The sequence below is a fragment of the Miniopterus natalensis genome, chromosome 3, assembly GCF_054644295.1.
Source record: "Miniopterus natalensis isolate mMinNat1 chromosome 3, mMinNat1.hap1, whole genome shotgun sequence".
Lineage (NCBI taxonomy): Eukaryota > Metazoa > Chordata > Mammalia > Chiroptera > Miniopteridae > Miniopterus > Miniopterus natalensis.
The window spans coordinates 85,796,061-85,815,978 of NC_142083.1; the positions used below are offsets into that span (position 1 = coordinate 85,796,061).

At 43.4% G+C, this 19,918-nt stretch overlaps 2 protein-coding genes and 2 pseudogenes across 2 annotated transcripts in view; 2 read left to right on the forward strand and 2 right to left on the reverse strand.

Annotated features, from left to right (window-relative positions):
- Positions 1-11,133, reverse strand: part of SNX29 (sorting nexin 29) — a 458,514-nt gene extending 447,381 nt beyond the window's left edge. Inside the window, exon 1 of the mRNA XM_016197611.2 lies at positions 11,076-11,133. Within this exon, the coding sequence (XP_016053097.2) occupies positions 11,076-11,082 (7 nt within the window). The 5' untranslated portion in view covers positions 11,083-11,133. The remainder of the gene's footprint in view (positions 1-11,075) is intronic.
- LOC107525451 (zinc finger and SCAN domain-containing protein 9-like) lies at positions 5,836-6,621 on the forward strand (annotated as a pseudogene).
- A 3,560-nt stretch (positions 11,134-14,693) lies between the features above and the next one.
- Positions 14,694-15,388, forward strand: LOC107525449 (histone H3.3A-like; annotated as a pseudogene).
- Positions 15,282-19,240, reverse strand: TNFRSF17 (TNF receptor superfamily member 17). The gene is made up of 3 exons (XM_016197606.2): positions 18,054-19,240; positions 17,587-17,718; positions 15,282-16,044 (listed from the first exon to the last, which is right to left on the reverse strand). The coding sequence occupies exons 1-3, from the start codon at positions 18,169-18,171 to the stop codon at positions 15,761-15,763; spliced, it is 534 nt and encodes a 177-aa protein (XP_016053092.2). The 5' UTR covers positions 18,172-19,240; the 3' UTR covers positions 15,282-15,760.
- Positions 19,241-19,918: the final 678 nt, after the last annotated feature.

Consider the following 19,918-nt stretch of genomic DNA (forward strand, 5'->3'; position numbering starts at 1 on the left):
ATGTGAGCAGATAAAATGAACAATCATTCATCTTCAAAGTCAGGGTGCTGGTTCCCAGTATTGTGGAGTAAAGTGACACAGCTGGGCTAGGATAAAAGGATAGACTGTTGGCCACCACACAATAGAAAGGAGGAGACAGATGGGCTCAGGCTATCCAAGGGGGCGTGTGATGTCTAAGACTGAGTCAACAGCAAATTTATAAATGTCCAAAGAATTTACTACAGAGCAGGGATCAACAAACATTTTCTATAAAGAGCAAACAGTAAATATTTTAGGCTTCCCAAGTCATTAGGCTTCTGTCATTGCTACTCAATTCTGCCATCATAGTGAAAAAGCAGCCATAGACAGAGTAAAAGAATGGGTGTGACTGTGTTCCAACAAAGCTTTATTTACAAAATAGGTGGCTGGCCTACAATGCCAATCTCTGTTGTAGAAAAAAACACTAAAATGGCAGTATGCAAACACTTGGAAGGGAATGTTTATCTTCCCCCATGCTGGAGAAATACAAATTATATTCTTTTTTTTCTTTAATATATTTTTATTGATTTCAAAGAGAGAGGGGTAGGGAGCGGGAGAGAGAGAAACATCACAATGATGAGAGAGTCACTGATCAGCTGCCTCCTGCACACCCCCTACTGGGGATCTAGGCCACAACCGGGGCATGCGCCCTGACCCAGAATCGAACAGCGACCCCCTGAATCACAGGTCAATGCTCAAGCCGGCCAGGCCAAAATTATATTCTTACTAAATTAACCACTAACATGTTACCAGTATAAAACTACTAACTTGGCCAAGAAACATTTAAAACAAAATTCCGCAATGCTGATAAAGCTATGGGGGAAAGGGTACACACTACCAGGAGCAATGTACTGGGGCAGTAAATTCTTGAAAAACAGTGTGGCAGCATGTACCAAAGGCTACAAAAAACTCTAGACGGGTTGGAAACTAGCTGAGGAGGACTGGGGGAAATGAGAAAAGGACCAGCAACTACTTCACCAGGCCCTCTGTCTTCCAGATACCGAGCAAGGCACTGTTTATCACTCACTTTCATTTCCATTTCCTGACCAGGGAATTAAGAGTCAGAGAAGTGCCCACATTCTACCACAGGGAGTGAAACCCAGGATTGCCACAGTCCTGGTTTTTTCCACTACAACATGATGGTGGCCTGAACATAGTGTCATGGGTGCACAGATTTTTCCGGGAGTGTTCTAGAACAGGGGTGAGCAAACTATAGAGTCCCAAACCAAATCCAGCTGCTGCCTGTTGCTCTAAATAAAGTTTTATTGGAACACAGCCACGTCCTTTCATTTACGCATTGCCTGTGCTGCTTTTATCTTATAGCAAGGGTGAGTAGCTGGACACAGTCCAGATGGCCTGCAAAGCAGAAAATATGTACTCTCTGGCCCTTTGCAGAAGAAGGTTGCCAAGTCCATCCTAGAACATCATAAATGGAATTTACCTTCTTTTCCTACATGGGGAGAAACGTTGAATAACCGGGGTACATCGATTTTATGGATGTTTCTAATCATTGAGAAGAGAAGGAACATGGATAAATGCTATCACACAGGGGGGGCAAAGTAGGTTTACAATTGTGAGTATGCCAAACAGAGTTTATTCTTGCATTATTATTTATTCCTATATTATAAATTTTGCCATATGAACAACTGTAAACCTTCTCTGCTCAATCCTGTTTAAGTAGAAACACTGATTCAAACGTAGACTCAATGCAATTATGTAAAATGCATGTGCTTTGAACACATACAGAAGAGGAATATCTAAAAATTTAAATATTTCATGCAAGGAAGGCATATTTATATATGCATATTCTGTTTTCGTAATAGTCTTTAATGTCATTCTGGGTTTTCAGTTTTTTTTAAGATGGGGAGGAAAGAGCAGATTCCAAGGCATGCAGATGCAGGCAAGAAAAAATGAGATAGGAGTGGACAAGATTCCCTTTAGGGAGCTGGGAACACAGGCCCAGTGGGGTGCTGCCGAGTGGACAGAGGAAGTACTAAGCCAAGCCTCTGGAGGGCTCCTGGATGTGCAAAAAGAAATCAGGGCCAAGGAATGGGTCCTCACTACCCCTAGAGGCTTCAAACTGCTACACACACACACACCAGACCTGCTCCTCTCACAGCCTTTCCTACCTCAGTAAAAGGCAGTTCTTACCCCTTCTAGCTGCTCAGGAGCAAAAAGACCCAGGAATCACTCTCCCCTCCCTCAGGTGTGCTCAGATATCACCTTCCCTATGAGGCCTACCCTGATTATCCCATTCAAAACTGTTGCAGCCTTCCCCCTTTAATTCATCCCCTATCCAGACAAGTCAGTCAGATGTATCCTTGGACCCCGACTGGGCACCAGATCCAGACCTAGCCAACCAGAGCCACAGTGATAGCTTGTTCCAGGATGACCACATCACCAGCCGGGCTGCTGTGAGTCAGCCCCAGGACTTTTGCCGGAGCCACTGGGAAAGTGGTCCGTTCGCTCTTTGTTTGGGTGCTGCGACATTACAGGATGTGACCCAAGACCCACCTTGCCTCCATGGAGGGGAGGCTGCCTGAGGATGAAGCCAACAGAGAAAAAAGCAGAGTTGTGAGCTGGACAGAAAAGTTGTTCCGATGATTCTCTAAGCACCTGAATCTAGCTGAGCCTGAAGCCAGCTCTATCCCTAGACTTTTCCATTACAAGACACTTTTTTATTTATTTATTTATTTATTTATTTATTTATTTATTTATTTATTTATTTATTTATTTATTTATTTTTAATCCACACCCCAGGATATATTTTTATTTATTTTAGAGAGAGAGAGAGAGAAAAACATTGATATGAGAGAGAAACATCAATCGGTTGCCTCCAGTACTCACCCCACCCAGAGATGGAACCAGCAACCTTTTGGTATGCAGGACAACACTCCAGCCAACTGAGCCACCAGGCCAGGGCCATTACAAGACACTTTAAATTCCCACTGTGCTGAAATAAGCTTCTGCCACATGCAACTGAAGAGGCGGCCTGGCTAACACACCCATTACTCCAACAAAACATTTTTTTCTAGTTCATTCAATTCTCTTCAATAGACACCAACAGTATAGCCCTTTGCTAAGTGACAGAAGATGCACCAAAATGTCATCCAATAAATGTCTGCTAGATGTTGAACCCTGAACATCTGGATTTCTGGCCCGGCTCTGCTGCCACTAGAGCCCTCACACTCGTGGACAGCATTTTATTTTATTGTTTTATGGGCAGCATTTTAACGACTGCAACCACTTTGAGAAAAAGAGCAACCAAGAATGATCAACACTTATGCATTAATGCTGCTTCGGGAAAATCATCCCAAAGACAAAATCCAAAGGAAGAAAGACTATCTCAAACAAAAAACGTTCACCGCAGCATTACTTACCATAGGAACAAAAGGGTGGGCGGGAGATAGGCTGTTTCACAAATAGAGTCAATAGTTTAAAAATTATGCCACATGCAAGATGATGGATTAATGATAGGTTATGAAATTCATAAAAGTGAACAACATGAAAGCCACAGAGCCATGTGTTGAAGTTTTATCCATCCTGCATAGGTGTTTTGCAACCTTTTTTTTTTTTACTGTTACTTTCCCCCTTAGGATCCTTTTTAGACCTTTTTTTTTTTCCTTAATCACCCCCTCCATGAAATTTTAATACCAGATATATTTTACATCTGTTTATGTACTGCCTACATATCTGTGATTTATACATGACAGTAAAATGTTCACGCCCCCCAGGAGTGATATCACCCCGTGGAAAATGCAGAGCATATGTATAGAAAAGAGAGTGACAGGCAGGATGGAAGGCACTTTATCTGGAATTACATTCACATTGCCAGAATTCACAGAAGCCGGTAAAACCTTCTATTTTAGTTCCATATTTTAAGAGCTCTAAGAACTTGACTTCCTATTGGTTACCCAGGTACAGTCATGCAACAGGGAGTAGGAGAGCTGATGTCAATAGAATTGAGTCTAATGCGATTTGCTCACAAAGGAGATGGTCAAATATTAGCTGGCGATGGAGCACTTACTTCCTACAAACTGCCATAATAGATCAACTCAGTGCCTTCATTAGGGACCAAAAAAAAAAAGTCGATGCCATCACTTTTTCTGCTTTGAATGAAAACCACTAATATTCCTTTTTCCACTCACTCATTTCAGCTTATTCTTTATTCCAAATGCAAGCCACTGCTGGAGATGACCCAGTCAATGCCAAAGAGAAAACCATGACCTTCACATTCTAGAAAATAAGCAAAAGCTGTGAAAATGTACATAAACATTAGGCAAGATGAACAGTAAATTACCCACTAAGCCCAACACTGGTGTATCAAGCCTTAGCGCTCGTCTGTTCCACAAATTATCTGACTTCTCTGGGTCTGGCTTTCCCCACCTTTGAAATGAGGGTTTCGTTGTCTTTCTAACTTAAGAATTCCTTACAGAATAATTACTGATTGAAAAGAACTCCGAGGGCTTCAAAGATAAAGTTTTACAATTAGGACAATGCTTGAGAGCCATGCCTTTCTGGTCCTACAAGTTTACTTTCCCAGTAACAGCAAAAGCATTAATTGAAAATCAGAATTCCTTAGCTAGTAGAGGCTGGGAATCAAATATTCTTACCTATTATTCTTTACAGAAAAATAGATAATGACCACTATCACCTGACAATTTGCTTACTTCTACACGCATATATGAATCCAAAAACAGTTTTATGTGCACATGTTAATGTGCATAAAGGTATATATTTTAGGTATAATTCCACACTCTGCTTTTTTTAGAGAATGTTAATGTTAAGCTAGAGCCATGGTGATGTATATAAATCCATTTTTTCCTTTTAACGTCTTCGAGGTTTTGCATCATGTGATCATGCCACTTATATTTATCTATTCCCCTATTAACAGTTATCTTATTTGTTTCTGGCCTCATGATACCCATTTATCCTGTGGTTGCATTTCCTAAAGCCATTCCACTTCCTGGTTATTTGCATTCAATGTATTTGACCTTGAACCCATCTGACCTCTAACTCCACTCAAACATTTTCAACTCAAAATACAGAAGATTCTAATTGTCAATTTATAAGATGTACAATAGACTGAGAAACACATCAAACCACACCAAAAGGATGCAATCAGCAAAACCCTGCAAAGAAACCTTACAGGATAAAATGCTTCCTTCAACAAAATTGCAAGGGGGGGAAAAAGAGAGAGATGAAAGGGAAGGCTATAGTTAAAAAAGAAAAGACTTTGTGCTTCAAAGCATACCATCAGAAAAGGGAAAAAACAACCCACAAAAGCTAAGAAAGTGTTTATAAACAACATATCTGATTAGGGACTTGTATCCAGATTATAAAGAATTCTTATAACTCAACAGAAAGAAAACCTACTAAAAAATGTACAAAGACTCTGAACAGACGTTTCTCCAAAGAAGATATACAAGTGGCCAATAAGCACATGAAAAGATGCTCAACATCATTAGTCATTAGGGAAATGCAAATCAAAACCACAAAGAGACACCACTTCACAGTCACTAGAATGGCTATTATCAAAAAACTGTGCAGAAACTAGAATCTTGCTGGTGGCAAAGGAAAATGGTGCAGCCACATTGAAAAGCAGGCTGACAGTTCCGCAAATGGGCTGGGTAGTTCTGTTAGATGTATACACAAGAGAAATGAAACCATATATCCACACAAAAACTTGTACGTGAATGTTCACCGCAGCATTATTCATAATAGCCAAAAAGTGGAAACAAGTCAAATGTCCATCAACTGATGAAGGGATAAACAAAATGTGGCATATCCAAGGCCTGGGTGCCAGAGCAGCACCCCATGAGTGGGGAGGAAGCAGTGATTTTGCTGGAGGATCTGGAGAGAGAGCTCGATGAACCACAGCATGAGATGGCAGCCTGCAGGCACAGACAAGTGCCCTCCAAAGAGAGAGTGGATCCAGGGGAGCAGACATCACCAAGCCTTCAGTCCCATCCTGAGGAGCCCCAGCTCACACGGGACTCTGCTGGAGAGATAGACAGAACGACCAGGACTGAGGACGGAGAACTGATGTGAAAGAAAAACTGTCCTGAGATAGTACAGTAGAGTAACATAGGAGAATATTTTTTGGAGATACCTGGGAGGTGTCACACCAGGATTCCCGACATGGAGAAGCTGGTGAACATAAGGCTCAGATAGAAAGGCACTGGGGAAACCCCTTAGGATGACCACACAAATGTGATGAATGTGGGGAAAGCTTTGCTCAGAGCTCAGGTCTCATTCAACATCAATAAATTCACACTAGAGAAAGACCCTATGAATGTAATGAGTGTGGGAAAACCTTCAGCTGGAGTTCTGATCTTTTTAATCAGAACATACAGAAGTAGCACCACTGCAAGGAATGTGGGAAGGCCCTCACTCAGGCGGCCGGTGTCATCCAGCACCAGAGAATCCATGGGGTGGGGGAGAGAAGCCCTATGGGGCAGCCAGTGCTCCTGTATCATGGAGCACCAGAGAAGTCGTACAGGGGAGCGACCTCACCAGTGCAGTGAATGCAGGAAAAGCTTTAAACAACACTGTAAGCTCACCCACTATCAAAAGACTCACAAAGTGGTTGATCTAGTCTAATCCTTGCTATGTGCAAGTTTTCCAGTTCACTGGCCAAGTCCTGTGGAGCAGGTGAAGTCTAGGAAATGCTTTTCTTCTTGTCTCCACTAAAGGTGTTTTGGAACAAATACTGACCTATGGTGCGGGCACATCCTAAGAGGAAACCCAACACATTTTTGAAGCTGTGCTTTCCCTTCAGTTTCTTTACCTTCTTCCTGGCTACTAGTCCATCCCTCTAATTTCTCTTTGAGATGGCTCTAAACCTTCCTAACAATGTAATAAATTGTGCTGTTATAGCCAACAGACCTGAACGCTTGGTATCTGGGTTTAATTCCTAAAGATCACATAGAGCATTACTGATGCTTTACAATAAATGGGTCTTTGGTGTTTTCTCGTGACCCCCACTTGCATGGTACACCTTTTCCACTTTACTGCTTCCCTCTGACACCTGGATGACACTGCTTTTTGGATGCTGGGTTTGAAGGCTGGATGTGTAAATTTTGGCAAGTTATTCACCTTTCTATGCTCCATTTTTATCATTTGCCAAAGATGGATTACAATATAACTACCTCATAAGGTTTTTGAAAGGATTTTAAAATGTAATTCAGATAAAGCTTAGTGCCTGAAAGACTAAGAACTCAATAAACATTCACTGTTTGTATTACAACTGTTGACCCCGAGAAGGAATATACCTGCCAAAAAGGACTCCTAGTGGTTAATTGGGCCCAAATTCATAACCAGAGTCTAGTGGCCATTGCTGACAGAGGCAGAGGCCTCACATGCATCCTGCATTTCAAGGAAAAGCCACAGACTGAACTGCCAGCCTCCTGCACTGTATTCCTGCCAGCAGAACCTTATAAAGGAGTTCCTGAGATGGTATACTTTGACCACCGGGTTGAGACCTGCCCCATCCAATCAGATGGGGCAGGTCTCACAGCTATATCCTCATTTGCGTTTTTATGGATCAATCAGTGGTTCCATAACAACCAACCAGAACGGGCAATTCCGACCTATTAGGACAGTGCTATTTGCACCAATTAAACTGCAAATTTGGATTCCTCATTTGCATAAAAATGGACCCATCCGTGACAACTCTGGGCACTTTATATAAGTGGGCCTCCCTTTTTCTCAGTGGAATGCACTTTCAGTTTCTACCGGTGCTGCATTTCTCTGGTTTGCAAACTGTTCACCTGAATAAAGTCTCTCCTTTTAATGCACACAAAAAAAGTGTCATAACCATATAATGGAATATTATTCAGCCACAAAAAGAAATGAAGTACAGATAATATGCTACAACATGAACCTCAGAAACATACTTAGTGAAAACAGCCAGACACAAAAGGCTACAAGTTGTATGATTAATTTATATGAAATTCCAAAATAGGAAATCCAGAGAGAGAGAAAATATATTAGTGATTGCCTGGGCTGAAGAAACGGAGAATGAGGAATGGCTGCTAATGGGTACAGGGTTCCTCTGGGAGTAAAGAAAATGTTCTAAAGTTGATTATGATGATGTTTGCAGAACTCTTGTGACTATACTGAACACTAAAAAATAACAAACTTAAAAATTAGAGAGAGACCTAGAAGACTTAAAAGACAAACCAATCTGCATTGTTAAAACCTTGTTCAGATGCTGGGTTTTTAAATATATACTATAAAATAAAACTATAAAGCAATTATGAAATCTAGAACATTAAATATCTGATGATATTAATAAATTATTGCTAATTTCTTATAGATATGGAAATGGAATTGTTTTTTAAAAGGAGTACCTGGCCCAGCCGGTGTGGCTCAGTGGTTGAGCATCGATCCATGCACCAAGAGGTCGCTAGTTCAATTCCTGGTCAGGGCACATGCTGGCTCAATCCCCAGTAGGGGGCATGCAGGAGGCAGCCAATTAACGTTTCTCTCTCACTGATGTTTCTATCTCTCTCTCCCTCTCCCTTCCTCTCTCTCTACTGTCAGTTTTTAAAAAAAAATTTTTTTTAATAAAAAGGAGTACCTGTATTTTAAAGATACATATTAAAATATTTACTGATGAAATGATACAGTGTCTAGCATTTGCTTCAAAATAAACTAGGAAGAGAGGTAGAAAGTAAATAAGTATGTAGGTGAATCGGTCGTGAGTTGATACTTGCTCATTAGACTATTCTCTCCACTTCCCTGATGTTTGAAAACTTCTATTAATAAAAAGGACAAAAGAGAGAAAATATGTCCGTGCCATGTTATTTTATTGTGTGCCAATTATCAATCCCACAGGAGGGAAAACCCTATTTCAACTGTATTCTCAAGAAATGATTGATGGAAACCTGTATGTGTATTCTTTACAATTTGAGGAAATAAAGGGTTTTACGTTTTAAAAAAGAAACGATTGAAAATACCTTGGACTTCCCCTTCCATCCTCAGTAACCACTTTTTCTGCCTCAATTACAATCTTTCCAAAAGAAGGCTTTCATTCTTAATGCTTTTCCCTTTAAAAAAAAAAAAATTTTTTTGTTGGTTTCCTTTTTTTTGTTTGTTTGGCCTTAGACCTAATTATTTTTAATTAAATTTTAAAACTCTTATCTTTGATATTAAGTTGCTCCTTAAAAGATACATTGATCCTTTCCCTGCTGGCTTGTCAATTTCACTAATTCCTGTGATGAAAGCAGAACTTTGAACCTGAGGCATAGCCTCCTTGGTCACATTAAAAGGAAGATATTTTCAGGGAGTACTTAACCTCAGCCCTTGTCCCAGAAGAGGGGACACAAAACAACCCCTCCTGAACCCCATGTCCTTATGAAAACAGTAACAGCTCTAAGTTCCTGACTACATACCATGTAAGAGGCACAGTACCAGTCACTTCACCTGAGTAATGTTATGTGGTCATTGCAACAAGCTAGGAGACAGATACTATTATTTATCCCCATTTTGGTAGGACTTCCAGAATGATCAAGTAACTTGCTCTAAATCACACAGCTTTAGGTGGCAGCGGCAGCATTTGAACTCAGACTGTCTAGCTCCCCGGGCCTGCACTTACACCAGACTATATTACCTCCTGGATGGAAACCAGCTCATCACATCTTTGTTGTGGTTTCACTAATGTTCAAGGACCAGAAACTTTAATTAGGCCAAAAATCATTCAGTCTGGACACAGAAGATGAACTATCTCCCAGGAACACCTCCCGCCCCCGCCCCCCCAACCCCAATCCACAGCTACTCTCATTTGGACCGTCAATTTCACAAATCTTGCTCTCGAATAGCAAAAACAAAAGCACATAACAAAAAAATCCACAAGCATCATTTAAAAGTTACAAATGAAGAGAGATGTATTGCTTTCGCCTTGCCCCCTCCTGACCTCCAGAAATGCCTGACTGAAAGGGGCTGGAGCCAAGGGGCTGGACTTTCCAGGGAAGAAAAAAACAGGCAGTGCGATGGGAGGCGGGTCCTCCGGAGAAAATCCCGCTCCCAGTCGGGGTGAGCCGAGAGGCTTCCCTTAGTCACTCCCGTCTCCACACAGGACACCCAGGAATGACTTAGCACCCAAACACCAACAGAGGAAACGCCTGCGAACCCCCGTCCAAGCCCCGGGACTAAACTTCAGAAGCACTTAGGACGGCGGCCCACACCCCCCTTCCCTCCCCGCCTCCCCTCCCCGCCTCCCCACCAGAACCAGCCTCCTCCCCGAGTGGGAGGGAGAGGGGTGGGCTGGGCTGGGCAGGGCAGGGCAAGCGACGGTCCCCAGATGGGCTCAACATTGCACAAGGGAAGGCTTGCAGGACAGGACAAGGGAGATCTCTAATGATCTAGGAAGAGAAAAGGAAGGAGCTGGAGTGTGAAAAAAATAAAGAAGCAAAACGTCAGAACCGAGGACTAAAGCGGGGAACAAAGTAGCCGGGAACAACTGGTGACTGGGACAGCAAAGCACCGGGGACGGGGGAATGAGAGGGACTGGGGAGACAAAGAGGCTGGGGACTCATAGTCCCCCGGGCGCCCGGGGCTACGGGGACACGGGGTTCAGGGGGCGGCAAACTGAGTGTCTGAGGGGGACACTCAGCCGGCGTGAAGCCTGGAGTGACGAGACAAGGGGCTGCGTGGTGGGGAAGACTGGGGAGCAGGGGCACCCCGAATTGGAACTGGGCCTCAGGAGGTCTAAGAGTTAGTTGGAGCTGAGACGCGGGAGGTCTGAGAACTGGGGGTCTGGTAACTGCGCAGGGGGTCGGGGGCTGGGGAGGACTGGCGGGCTGGGGTACAGGTGTCGAAGGGCTGGTTCTGAGCGACCGACAGCAGTCAGGGGACTCAGGGTGCCGGGACTCGGGACGCCTGAGAACTGCAGGTGGCCAGGGGCGAGAACTGGGTTCCATGGGCTCGGGAAACCGGGAGCGACGGGACGCGGGTCTGGGAGCGAGACGCGGGGACTCGGGGCCGAGGTGTGCAGCTGAAGCGGCGGGAGCCGGGCGGCCGGGGCGGGTGACAGCGGCAAGGCCGCCACTCACCGCTCATGGTGCCGCTCCCCGGGCCGGTGCCTGCGCCGTGCCGCCGCCACTGCCGCCACTGCCGCCGCGGAGCTCCTCACAGGCCGGGCGACAGCGCGCCCCGCCCCGCCCGTGCGCCCGCCCCGCCCCGCCCCGGAAGTCGAGCGCCGCCGCCGCCGCTACGGCCCCGCCCCCCGACCCGGAACGTAAATACGGGCGTCGGGCGCCGGGCGCGTCCTGTCGCGGAGGGTCGGCGGGGGCCGGCCCGGCCTGACCGGAACTCCCACGGAGACACGGGGCGTCAGCGAGTCCTGGGGTGCGGCGAGGACGGTCAGGGCGCCTCCCAGCCCTCTTGAGCTCACACCTCGGCCGGAAAGCCAGACAGTGAACAAGGAAGGCCCCGCGCTGAGCCGTTCCAGACAGCGCTCGGAGCCGAGGAAGGAAATTGAAGAGAAATGGGCCAGAGCGTGGGGACAGGGGAGACGGGCAGCCCCAGAGGGCCTCTCTGAGGAGACGATTTTAGGCCTGAGACCTGGATGATAAGGAGACGGCGCGGGAGGATCCGCAGGAACGGTGTTCCAAAAGGGACGTGTGCAGAAGGCCCTGCCTGGAGGGGTTGACTGGAGGGAGAGAGATGAAGGGTTGGGTGGTTGGGGCCCTGCAGGCCATGGTAAGGGGTGTGAACTTTTCAACCTAAGTCTTAAGTAGGTAAGGGAATGGGAAGCCATTGCAAGAATTTTAAGCAGAGGAGCGACACGGTCTGAATTGGGTTTTTAAACGATTCCTCTTAGCGTTTGAGAACGAATTGTAGTGGGACTGGGTGGAGAAAGGGCAGCAGGTTAGGGGGACATTGTAATTATCCAGCAAGAGATAATGGCACCTGGGGCCACGGTGGTGACAGTGGAGATGAAGGTGGATGGATCATTTGGAAACCACGGGTTCACGTTCACAACAAAAGAATCCATTTTACTGCCCCATTTTGCAGATGGGGGTTAGGGGACCCAGAAAAATTAAAGGAGCATTTGCTCAACGTGATTGCAACCCAGAGTAAAAAAGTACCTTTTACATCACAACTCAATACACACATGGGCACATTTAAGTAGTTGTTTAACAACAGTTCTGTGCTTAATGTATTCTCTTCTACTTTACCTTTTTTTTAAATGCTGACTGAAACGATTGATCCACAAATATGCCTTAATACATGGCTGAAAACACTGATTTGTGGACCAAGACCCACTGGGGAAAGAAACCAGAATTCCAGCATGGCTTTTCCACTACATTGCCTCTCAAAATGTAATCTCTGGCCCCAGGGAACTTACCTTTTGGATTCAGCAGAGGTCAAGAGCTCCTTGGAGAACAATGCTCTGCAGCATTGTTTATAAAAGTGAAAAAGTGGAAAGCACCAAAGCCCAACTACAGTAGAATCGTGGCCCACCTCACAAGGAATTTCTGCAGTACTTGAAAATACTAATTATAAAAATTATGGGAAAGTGGGAAAGGCAGCTGATAAAACATTAAGTTAAAAAAAGCCCCGCCCTGCTGGGAGTGGCTCAGTGGTTGAGCATTGACCTAGGATCCAGGAGACCCAGGTTTGATTCCAGGTCAGGGCACATGCCCGGGCTGTGGGCTTGATCCCCCGTGACTGTTTCTGTCTGTCTCTCCCTCTCCTTTCCTCTCTCTGAAATCAATAAAGATATATTTAAAAAAAAAAAAAAAAAAAAAGCCCCATGCAAAGTGGTCTACACCATGATTACAACTGTGTCAAAATACAGCCATGTATAGGGAGAATGTAAAAATGAAAATATTTGTCAGATGGGTAGTAGACTTACCAAGGTAATCACATTGTCAGTTATCTGAATGTCTAATCACTATGTTGTATACCTGAAACTAATATATGTCAACGGTAGTTGAAATACTTTTAATGAAAATTCTTGTGTGTTTGGTTGGTGGAGTTGTTTTTCCCATTTTCAAAATTATTCTTGATAGTTGTTGATTTGTTACTCTAGTTAAAGAGTGTGTCTGAATCCTCCCCCAGAAAGCCTAGTTTAGGTCTGTCTGCCTCTGTAACCTTTGGTAAGGCCTCACATACCTGCTTCATGGAGCTGTCATGAGGATGCTATGTTATGCTTTCTCATAGCACCCTGTGCCTTTTCTTCATATCACTTCACACAGGATAAGTTATTAAAATTGTAGTATGTGCTTTATGTTTTCTGCCACCAACCATCCCCTTGAAGTATTGTAATTCCTTCTCCCCAAGATCTTAGCCTGGTCCTGGAAGACCAAGAATCTAAAGCCTAACATCAACGTTAGAAAAATCTAAATTCATTGAGGAGGTTGTACTGGGCGTGGAGGGGAGAATGAGCAGTGAGGAGCAATACAACAGAAAAAGAGTGTGTGCCCGCCCTCAAAGAGAACTGACCTCAAAGGGGTTAATAAAAATCATAGCAGTGTAACTAACCAAATTACTCTTTATGAACCAGATATTTTTATGGAAATAACTGTGTATGTGTGTGTAACATAAAGTGGTTAAGTAACTTTGTTACAGTCACCCAAGGTCTATAACTTTCTAGTAACAGCCAGGAGTCAAACCCAGGCAGTCTGGCTCCAAGAGCCAGTGCCTTAACCACTATACTGTTACGTCTCCTGTGGGCCTCAAGGGCCTGGAATGGAGCCATGATGAGCCCCAAATGGGTAAAAAAATCCCACCAAGGTAGCCTATATCCCAAGCCTGACACAAAAGCCAAAAAGCCCCAAGACCTTGAGGTTCTATGCTGTGGTACCAGTGGGCATCTTAACAAAGATCAAAGTCAGCATTATCACAGCACATCACCTGTTGCATAGCCTTTCCATAAGGAGTTTTGCACAACCCCAAGACCTTTGGTGAAGCCTGGAAGGGAACCCTTCCCCTGTAATGACTAAGATTATAGCCCAAAGAGATAGGGATTTCAGGAATGGAACTAAATTGATGTAAAGAGAAAAAAATAAGTCAAGATGCCTGGGTTTAAGTCATGGCTTTGCCATTTACTGGATGTTACCTTGCTCTGATTTAGTTTCTGTCATAATCTGTAAAATGGAGATGATAGTGTTCCACCTACCTTGTAGTTTGCTGTGTGCATGAAATGAGTACAGGTAAAGTACTTAGAGCAGTCCCTGCACATTAGTAACTATGTATGTGTTGGCTGTCGTCATTACCTGCATTTTGGTCTGAAAATGATACCTAGTAAACTTTGTAATTCTACAAAAACAGTTTGTAATTCTACACATATTTATATGATTATAATAATGCTTGAGACCTCTATTAAGCTGGAAACTCACAAGGTCAGGATCTACTCATACACTGCACACTGAATTAGTATGGCTGACTATAGGCTTCTATCTACAGAAGTACATGGAATAACCCTACTTGCCTTTAACAATAAAGAGAAAAATTCCATTTGTTTGAAGCATATATGTCATGTATAGGAGGGAAGGGGTCCAGCTGTAGAAATGCATGGCTATGTAATCTACACATTGCAGTGCTTCTTTTCAGTGAGTCAAGAATTTAATCATTGGGTGTTCGCAGCTGCCTTAGCTCTCTAACGCCAGCTCACCAAGCTCCAGCACGAGGAGAAGGGGGTTAAGTAAAGAGGTGTCTATACCATGGCTCGGACAAAGCAGACTGCCAGCAAATCGACTGGTGGTAAAGCGCCGAGGAAGCAACTGGCTACCAAAGCTGCTCACAAGTGCGCCCTCTACTGGCGGGGTGAAGAAACCTCATCGTTACAGGCCTGGTACTGTGGCACTTCGTGAAATTAGACATTATCAGAAGTCCACTGAACTTCTGATTAGCAAACTCCCCTTCCAGCGTCTGATGTGAGAAATTGCTCAGGATTTCAAAACATCTGCGCTTCCAGAGTGCAGCTATTGGTGCTTAGCAGGAGGCAAGTGAGGCCTATCTGGTTGACCTTTTTGAGACACCAACCTGTGTGCTATCCATGCCAAACGTGTAACAATTATACCAAAAGGCATCCAGCTAGCACGCCGCATACGTGGAGAACGTGCTTAAGAATCCACTATGATGGGAAACATTTCATTCTTTTCAAAAAAATTTTCTCCTCTTCCTGTTACTGGTAGTTCTGAACGTTAGATATTTTTTTTCCATGGGGTTGAAAGGTCCTAAGTATATGGTTGCAAGTTGAAAATAAGGGACAGAAATCAGGTACTGGCAGTTTTTCCATCTTCATTTGTGTGTGAATTTTTTTAATATAAATGCAGGGACATATAAAGCATTAATGCAAGTCAAAATTATTCAGTGAACAAGTTTCAGCAGTTCAGTTTTATAACTATAAATAAACCTGTTAAATTTTTCTGGACAATGCCAGCGTTTGGATTTTTTTTTTTTTAAAGAAGTAAATTTCTTACTGATGGCAACTAAATGGTGTTTGTAGCATTTTTATAATACAGTAGATTCCACCATTTACTATACTTTTCTGAGTTGTCCTACATGCAAGTACATGTTTTTAATGTCTGCCTTCTATGCTGATCCTGTAAGTTTGCTATTAAAATACATTAAACTAAAAAAATGAAAAATTTAATCATTGAAACCAATGAAGTGCCCACAGTTAAGCTCCCAACAGCAAGAGAAATATGTCTAACTGATCACAACCATCCTAAAGAGACATGACACATCATCTTTTCCTTCTGACGAAAGGTTTTCAAATGGTTAGTTATCTGGTAGAAATTGATTCCTCCATCCTTGTGATACTCCCAGCAGCCAGCAGGCCACTGCAATAGTCATTTGTTTTTGTGGTCACGAGGATGGTTGCGCCTTCCTCCATAGCTGGGAGTGGAAAGAAATGGTCAGAATCAACCTTCGGTTGGCTCTTGACACAGTCTTCACAGGTACATTCTTCTACTGTGTACTCCAGGCTTCTGGAAAGAATTTCCTCACCGGTCCTGCTATCCTTTCTGTCATCCCGGCCAGCATTCGCCTCCTTCTGGAAAGCTGATCCTGATTACGCATAAACAGAAAAGTTAACCTAAACTTCCCAGGGGGTGTGGTCATGACAGTCTTCGCAGCATGAGATCTTTTCCTACAAAACAAATGAGTATGTTCTACACTAGAAGTCACAAACTAACAGGCCACAGGACACAAGAGGTTCAAAGACATGCTTTAGGGCATAGAGTGTCTTTAAGTGTTTGCTTGTGTTGGCCCACATTTAAAAATCAAGTGATTGCCTTGGCGGGTGCCGCTCAGGTGGTTGGAGTCTCGTCTGTGCACCGAGAGGAAGCAGGTTCAATGCCCGGTCAGGGCACATGCCCAGGCTGCAGGCTCAGCCGCTGGTTGGGGTGCGAACATCCGGGAGCAGCTCATCAATGCTTCTCTCTCACCTCTTTCTCTCCCCCCCTTATGCTCTCTAAAGTAAAATTTTATTTAAAAAATCAAGTGATTTTACACACAAATCTCAAAAACTGGCCTCAGCCTTATTTTACACACATGAAATGCCGAATCACTGTATGTTACAGCACACCAAAACCAGCCTATGGTGACACTTTAGAGTTCAAAGTAAAAGGTGCTTCTCTTTTCACATTTTGTGTCAGATTAAAAATTGTTTAATGAATCTCCATAATCACATAAGGAAGGCGTCTCCATGATGCCCCCATGATATGCCTGTGAAGATAAGTTTTACTACTTCCCCAGCCTCCCACAGTATAACTCCATCTTCCCAAACGTCACACTTACAGTCCTTCCCCACCTGTTTCTCAGACCCCAGGCAATACAAAAATAAAAATGAGTAAGTTATATAGGACAACCATTTACCTCTCCTTACTGAACAAGAAAGCGAATACGGTAGATGCTGTGCAGATTATGCTCCAAAAACTGCATAAAGAAATAGGGTGATGGCTGCAGAGTGTTTGGGAATCAGCTCCTGAGCAAAGGGGTTGCAGAAGCAGTTTTATCTTAAGAAGCCCTTAAGACCTTAAGGGTGTTAAGGAGCAATCACTTCTTAGAAACAGTCAGTCCTCTAGGACTGGTTCTCTCCTGCTTATAAAGATAATAATCTTTGAGATGATTGCTAAAGTAATCCAGGAGCAACTGACTATTCATTTCTAATATTTTCCAGCAGTAAAATGTTCACCCAAGCAAATAACACACATTCATATTAAAAATATGGCCACAGATCTTGCCAAATAGACTTTCCCTGATAGTAGCAGACCTGGCTAGCAGTTTCTGGTCGTATGACATTTAATCAGTGTGTGAACTTTGGTCAGAAAAAATGAATGTTTCCCAAGAAAGCCTCAACAATTCAAAAGAGTGATCATCAAGGGAAGAAAGTAGGAGAAGGCACTAGGACACCTGCAAAAGAGGACATAAACACCAGGAAGCAGATAACTCTCTTCTACCAAGAAGTTCATTTATCAACTGTCCCCTGGCACACTCTGAAGGGCTCTAACCTAATGAAATATTCAGCATAAAAAAAAGGGAAAACAACTGAAAGTTGCAATAGCCACCTCTTGGAAATAGATTTCAAAGACTGACCATCAAACCCACCTGTGCTTTTAAATTTGTCCTTTGATGGCTCAGATCTCATCTTCCTTAGCAAGAACATCAGCACAAAAACTGTTAAAGACAGCAGCAAGCTCAGGCCCAAACAAGTCCAAAGAATGGCATTTGTTCCTTTCACTGAATTAAAAGAAATGTCAGACAATGAACTGATAACAGAACATCTATATCAAGTAAAGATTATTTGCTATCCAGTTCCCGTAATTCATCAGCAAATTCTAAATAACACTTAAGTAGAAGAGTTGATAAAATACTGGGCTGCTAAGCGCTGAATAAAATTGAGCTCAGCTCTAAATAATTACTTTATTCCTGTTGGCATTTAAATAATTGCCTTGTTCTATTTTTTTTAATTCAGAAAAATCTCACCATCTTCTCTGTAATGTTTATTCTTTGAATAAATAGTATAGAGAGAATACTTCATACCAACGAATAATTTTTCACACAATGGTACTTACTTGTATGACAATACCGCTGACATGTGAGAGGAGGGGTATTAGGACATCGAAGGTGACACGGTTTGCAATCATTCAGCAATCTGTCAAAATATTCATTTTGGAGGCACTGCTGAGCCATCTGGAACTTGATCACAAAAAGAAACAAAGAAACCACAGAAAGAACAGCATGGAAAGACAAGTAAAATCTCGTCAAGAATTCCCCAGCAAGTGGAGTGACAGCAGCTACAATGTCCAGGGGGGAAAAGAAACTCACATGGATAGCTTGGTGCTTATGGGGGCCGCCTCTCTACACTGTCGCCAAAAATTTGAATACCAGCTCTGATTCCCGTGTCGCAGTTTGAGGCTTGGGTGGGGTAAGAGGTGGAGTGTCAATATCAAGGGCAAACCTTACCTGAAACAGAAACTGCTTATTTATAGAGACAGTGTCTCAGCAGGTGATAGTTGCAAGATGCAGACAAGCCCGAGGCACCAAGCAGAAGGTTCCATAACCATGTTCTGAGCATCCGTTTATGAGCCGTGCTGTGTGATAGGCCCAGGGAGCTACATAAGACGAGGGCTGTGCCCCTTAAAAACTTACAGCCTAACGGGGGGCATAGAAATTCACACAAGCCACCCCAAAGTATAGTTGGAAATGATGGAATGTGAAAGGGAAATGGATATCAAGCCCGCCTACCACTTTTGAACCTAGGGAAGAATTCCAGAATGACAGATAGAAGGAAGTCTGGGGTAAAAGCTAAACTGGCATGAGAGTTGAAGGGAAAGGTAAGTTTGGGGTATTAGTAAATTATTATTAAAGTAATCCATGTTCCATTGTTGAAAATTTAGGAAATACAAATAAGCAGGAAATAACTATCCATAGCCCTACCATCCAGAAATAATGACTATTAACATTTTGGTGTATCACAGAAGTGACAAACAGGCCCGCTGATGTTTTCTGTTTGGCCCACCGCATATAGATCTTTCTGGAAGGATTTCTATGAATGGATGGGTAGATAGATTTTATATAGTGTATTTTTCTTTCTACATAAATTCAGTATAGTGATTACCTCTCGGTGGCAGGAAGGGTACATAAGTGGCTTCACCTATATTGGTCACATTTTATTAAGCCGAATGGTAGATACATTGGTATTTACTACATCATTTGTTGTATTTTTTAATTATTCTTTGCAACTTTTCATATACAGTGGTACCTCGGTTTTCCAACGTCTCTGTTGACGAACATTTTGGTTTATGAACGACATAAACCCGGAAGGAAATGCTTCGGTTTTTGAACACGCCTCGGAAGTCGAACATGCCCCGCGGCTTCCACTGAGGGCAAGATCCCGAGGCCCAGCTGTCGGCTGTGGAGCCCTCGGTTTTCAAATGTTTCAGACCTCAAACAGTGTTCCTGAACGGATTACATTCGAAAACCAAGGTACCACTGTATTTTAAATACTATGCAATAACTATTAACATAGTGATAATAAAATAAAATGAAGGAATTAAGAACACCACTTTTTTTTAAGAAGGACTTGAACCTAGAAAAGAGTTCGGACTTGGACATTGATCAAAAACTCACATACTGCCCGGCCTGGTGTGGCTCAGCGGTTGAGCGTCGACCTGGGATCCAGGCGATCAGGGTTCGATTCCCGGTCAGGGCACATGCCCAGGTTGCAGGCTTGATCAATGACTCTCTCATCATTGATGTTTCTATCTCTCTCTCCTACTCCTTTCCTTTCTCTGAAATCAATAAAGATATATTTAAAAAAACAAAACAAAACAAAAAAAAACCACACATACCTTCGGGGTCCAGGCAATAGCTAAATGGTGTGACTGCCAGTGTGGGATGACCAGGAGCTGAGAGGGCTGGCCCAGCAGGTTCCACT

Excerpts from the sequence above, each read along its gene's own strand:
- TNFRSF17 (XM_016197606.2), bottom strand. The coding sequence starts at position 18,171 with ATGGCTCAGCAGTGCCTCCAAAATGAATATTTTGACAGATTGCTGAAT. Across the intron at positions 17,719-18,053 it reads TCAGCGGTATTGTCATACAA|TGAAAGGAACAAATGCCATT; the intron begins GTAAGTACCATT and ends CTTTTAATTCAG. Across the intron at positions 16,045-17,586 it reads GGACAAATTTAAAAGCACAG|GATCAGCTTTCCAGAAGGAG; the intron begins GTGGGTTTGATG and ends ATGCGTAATCAG.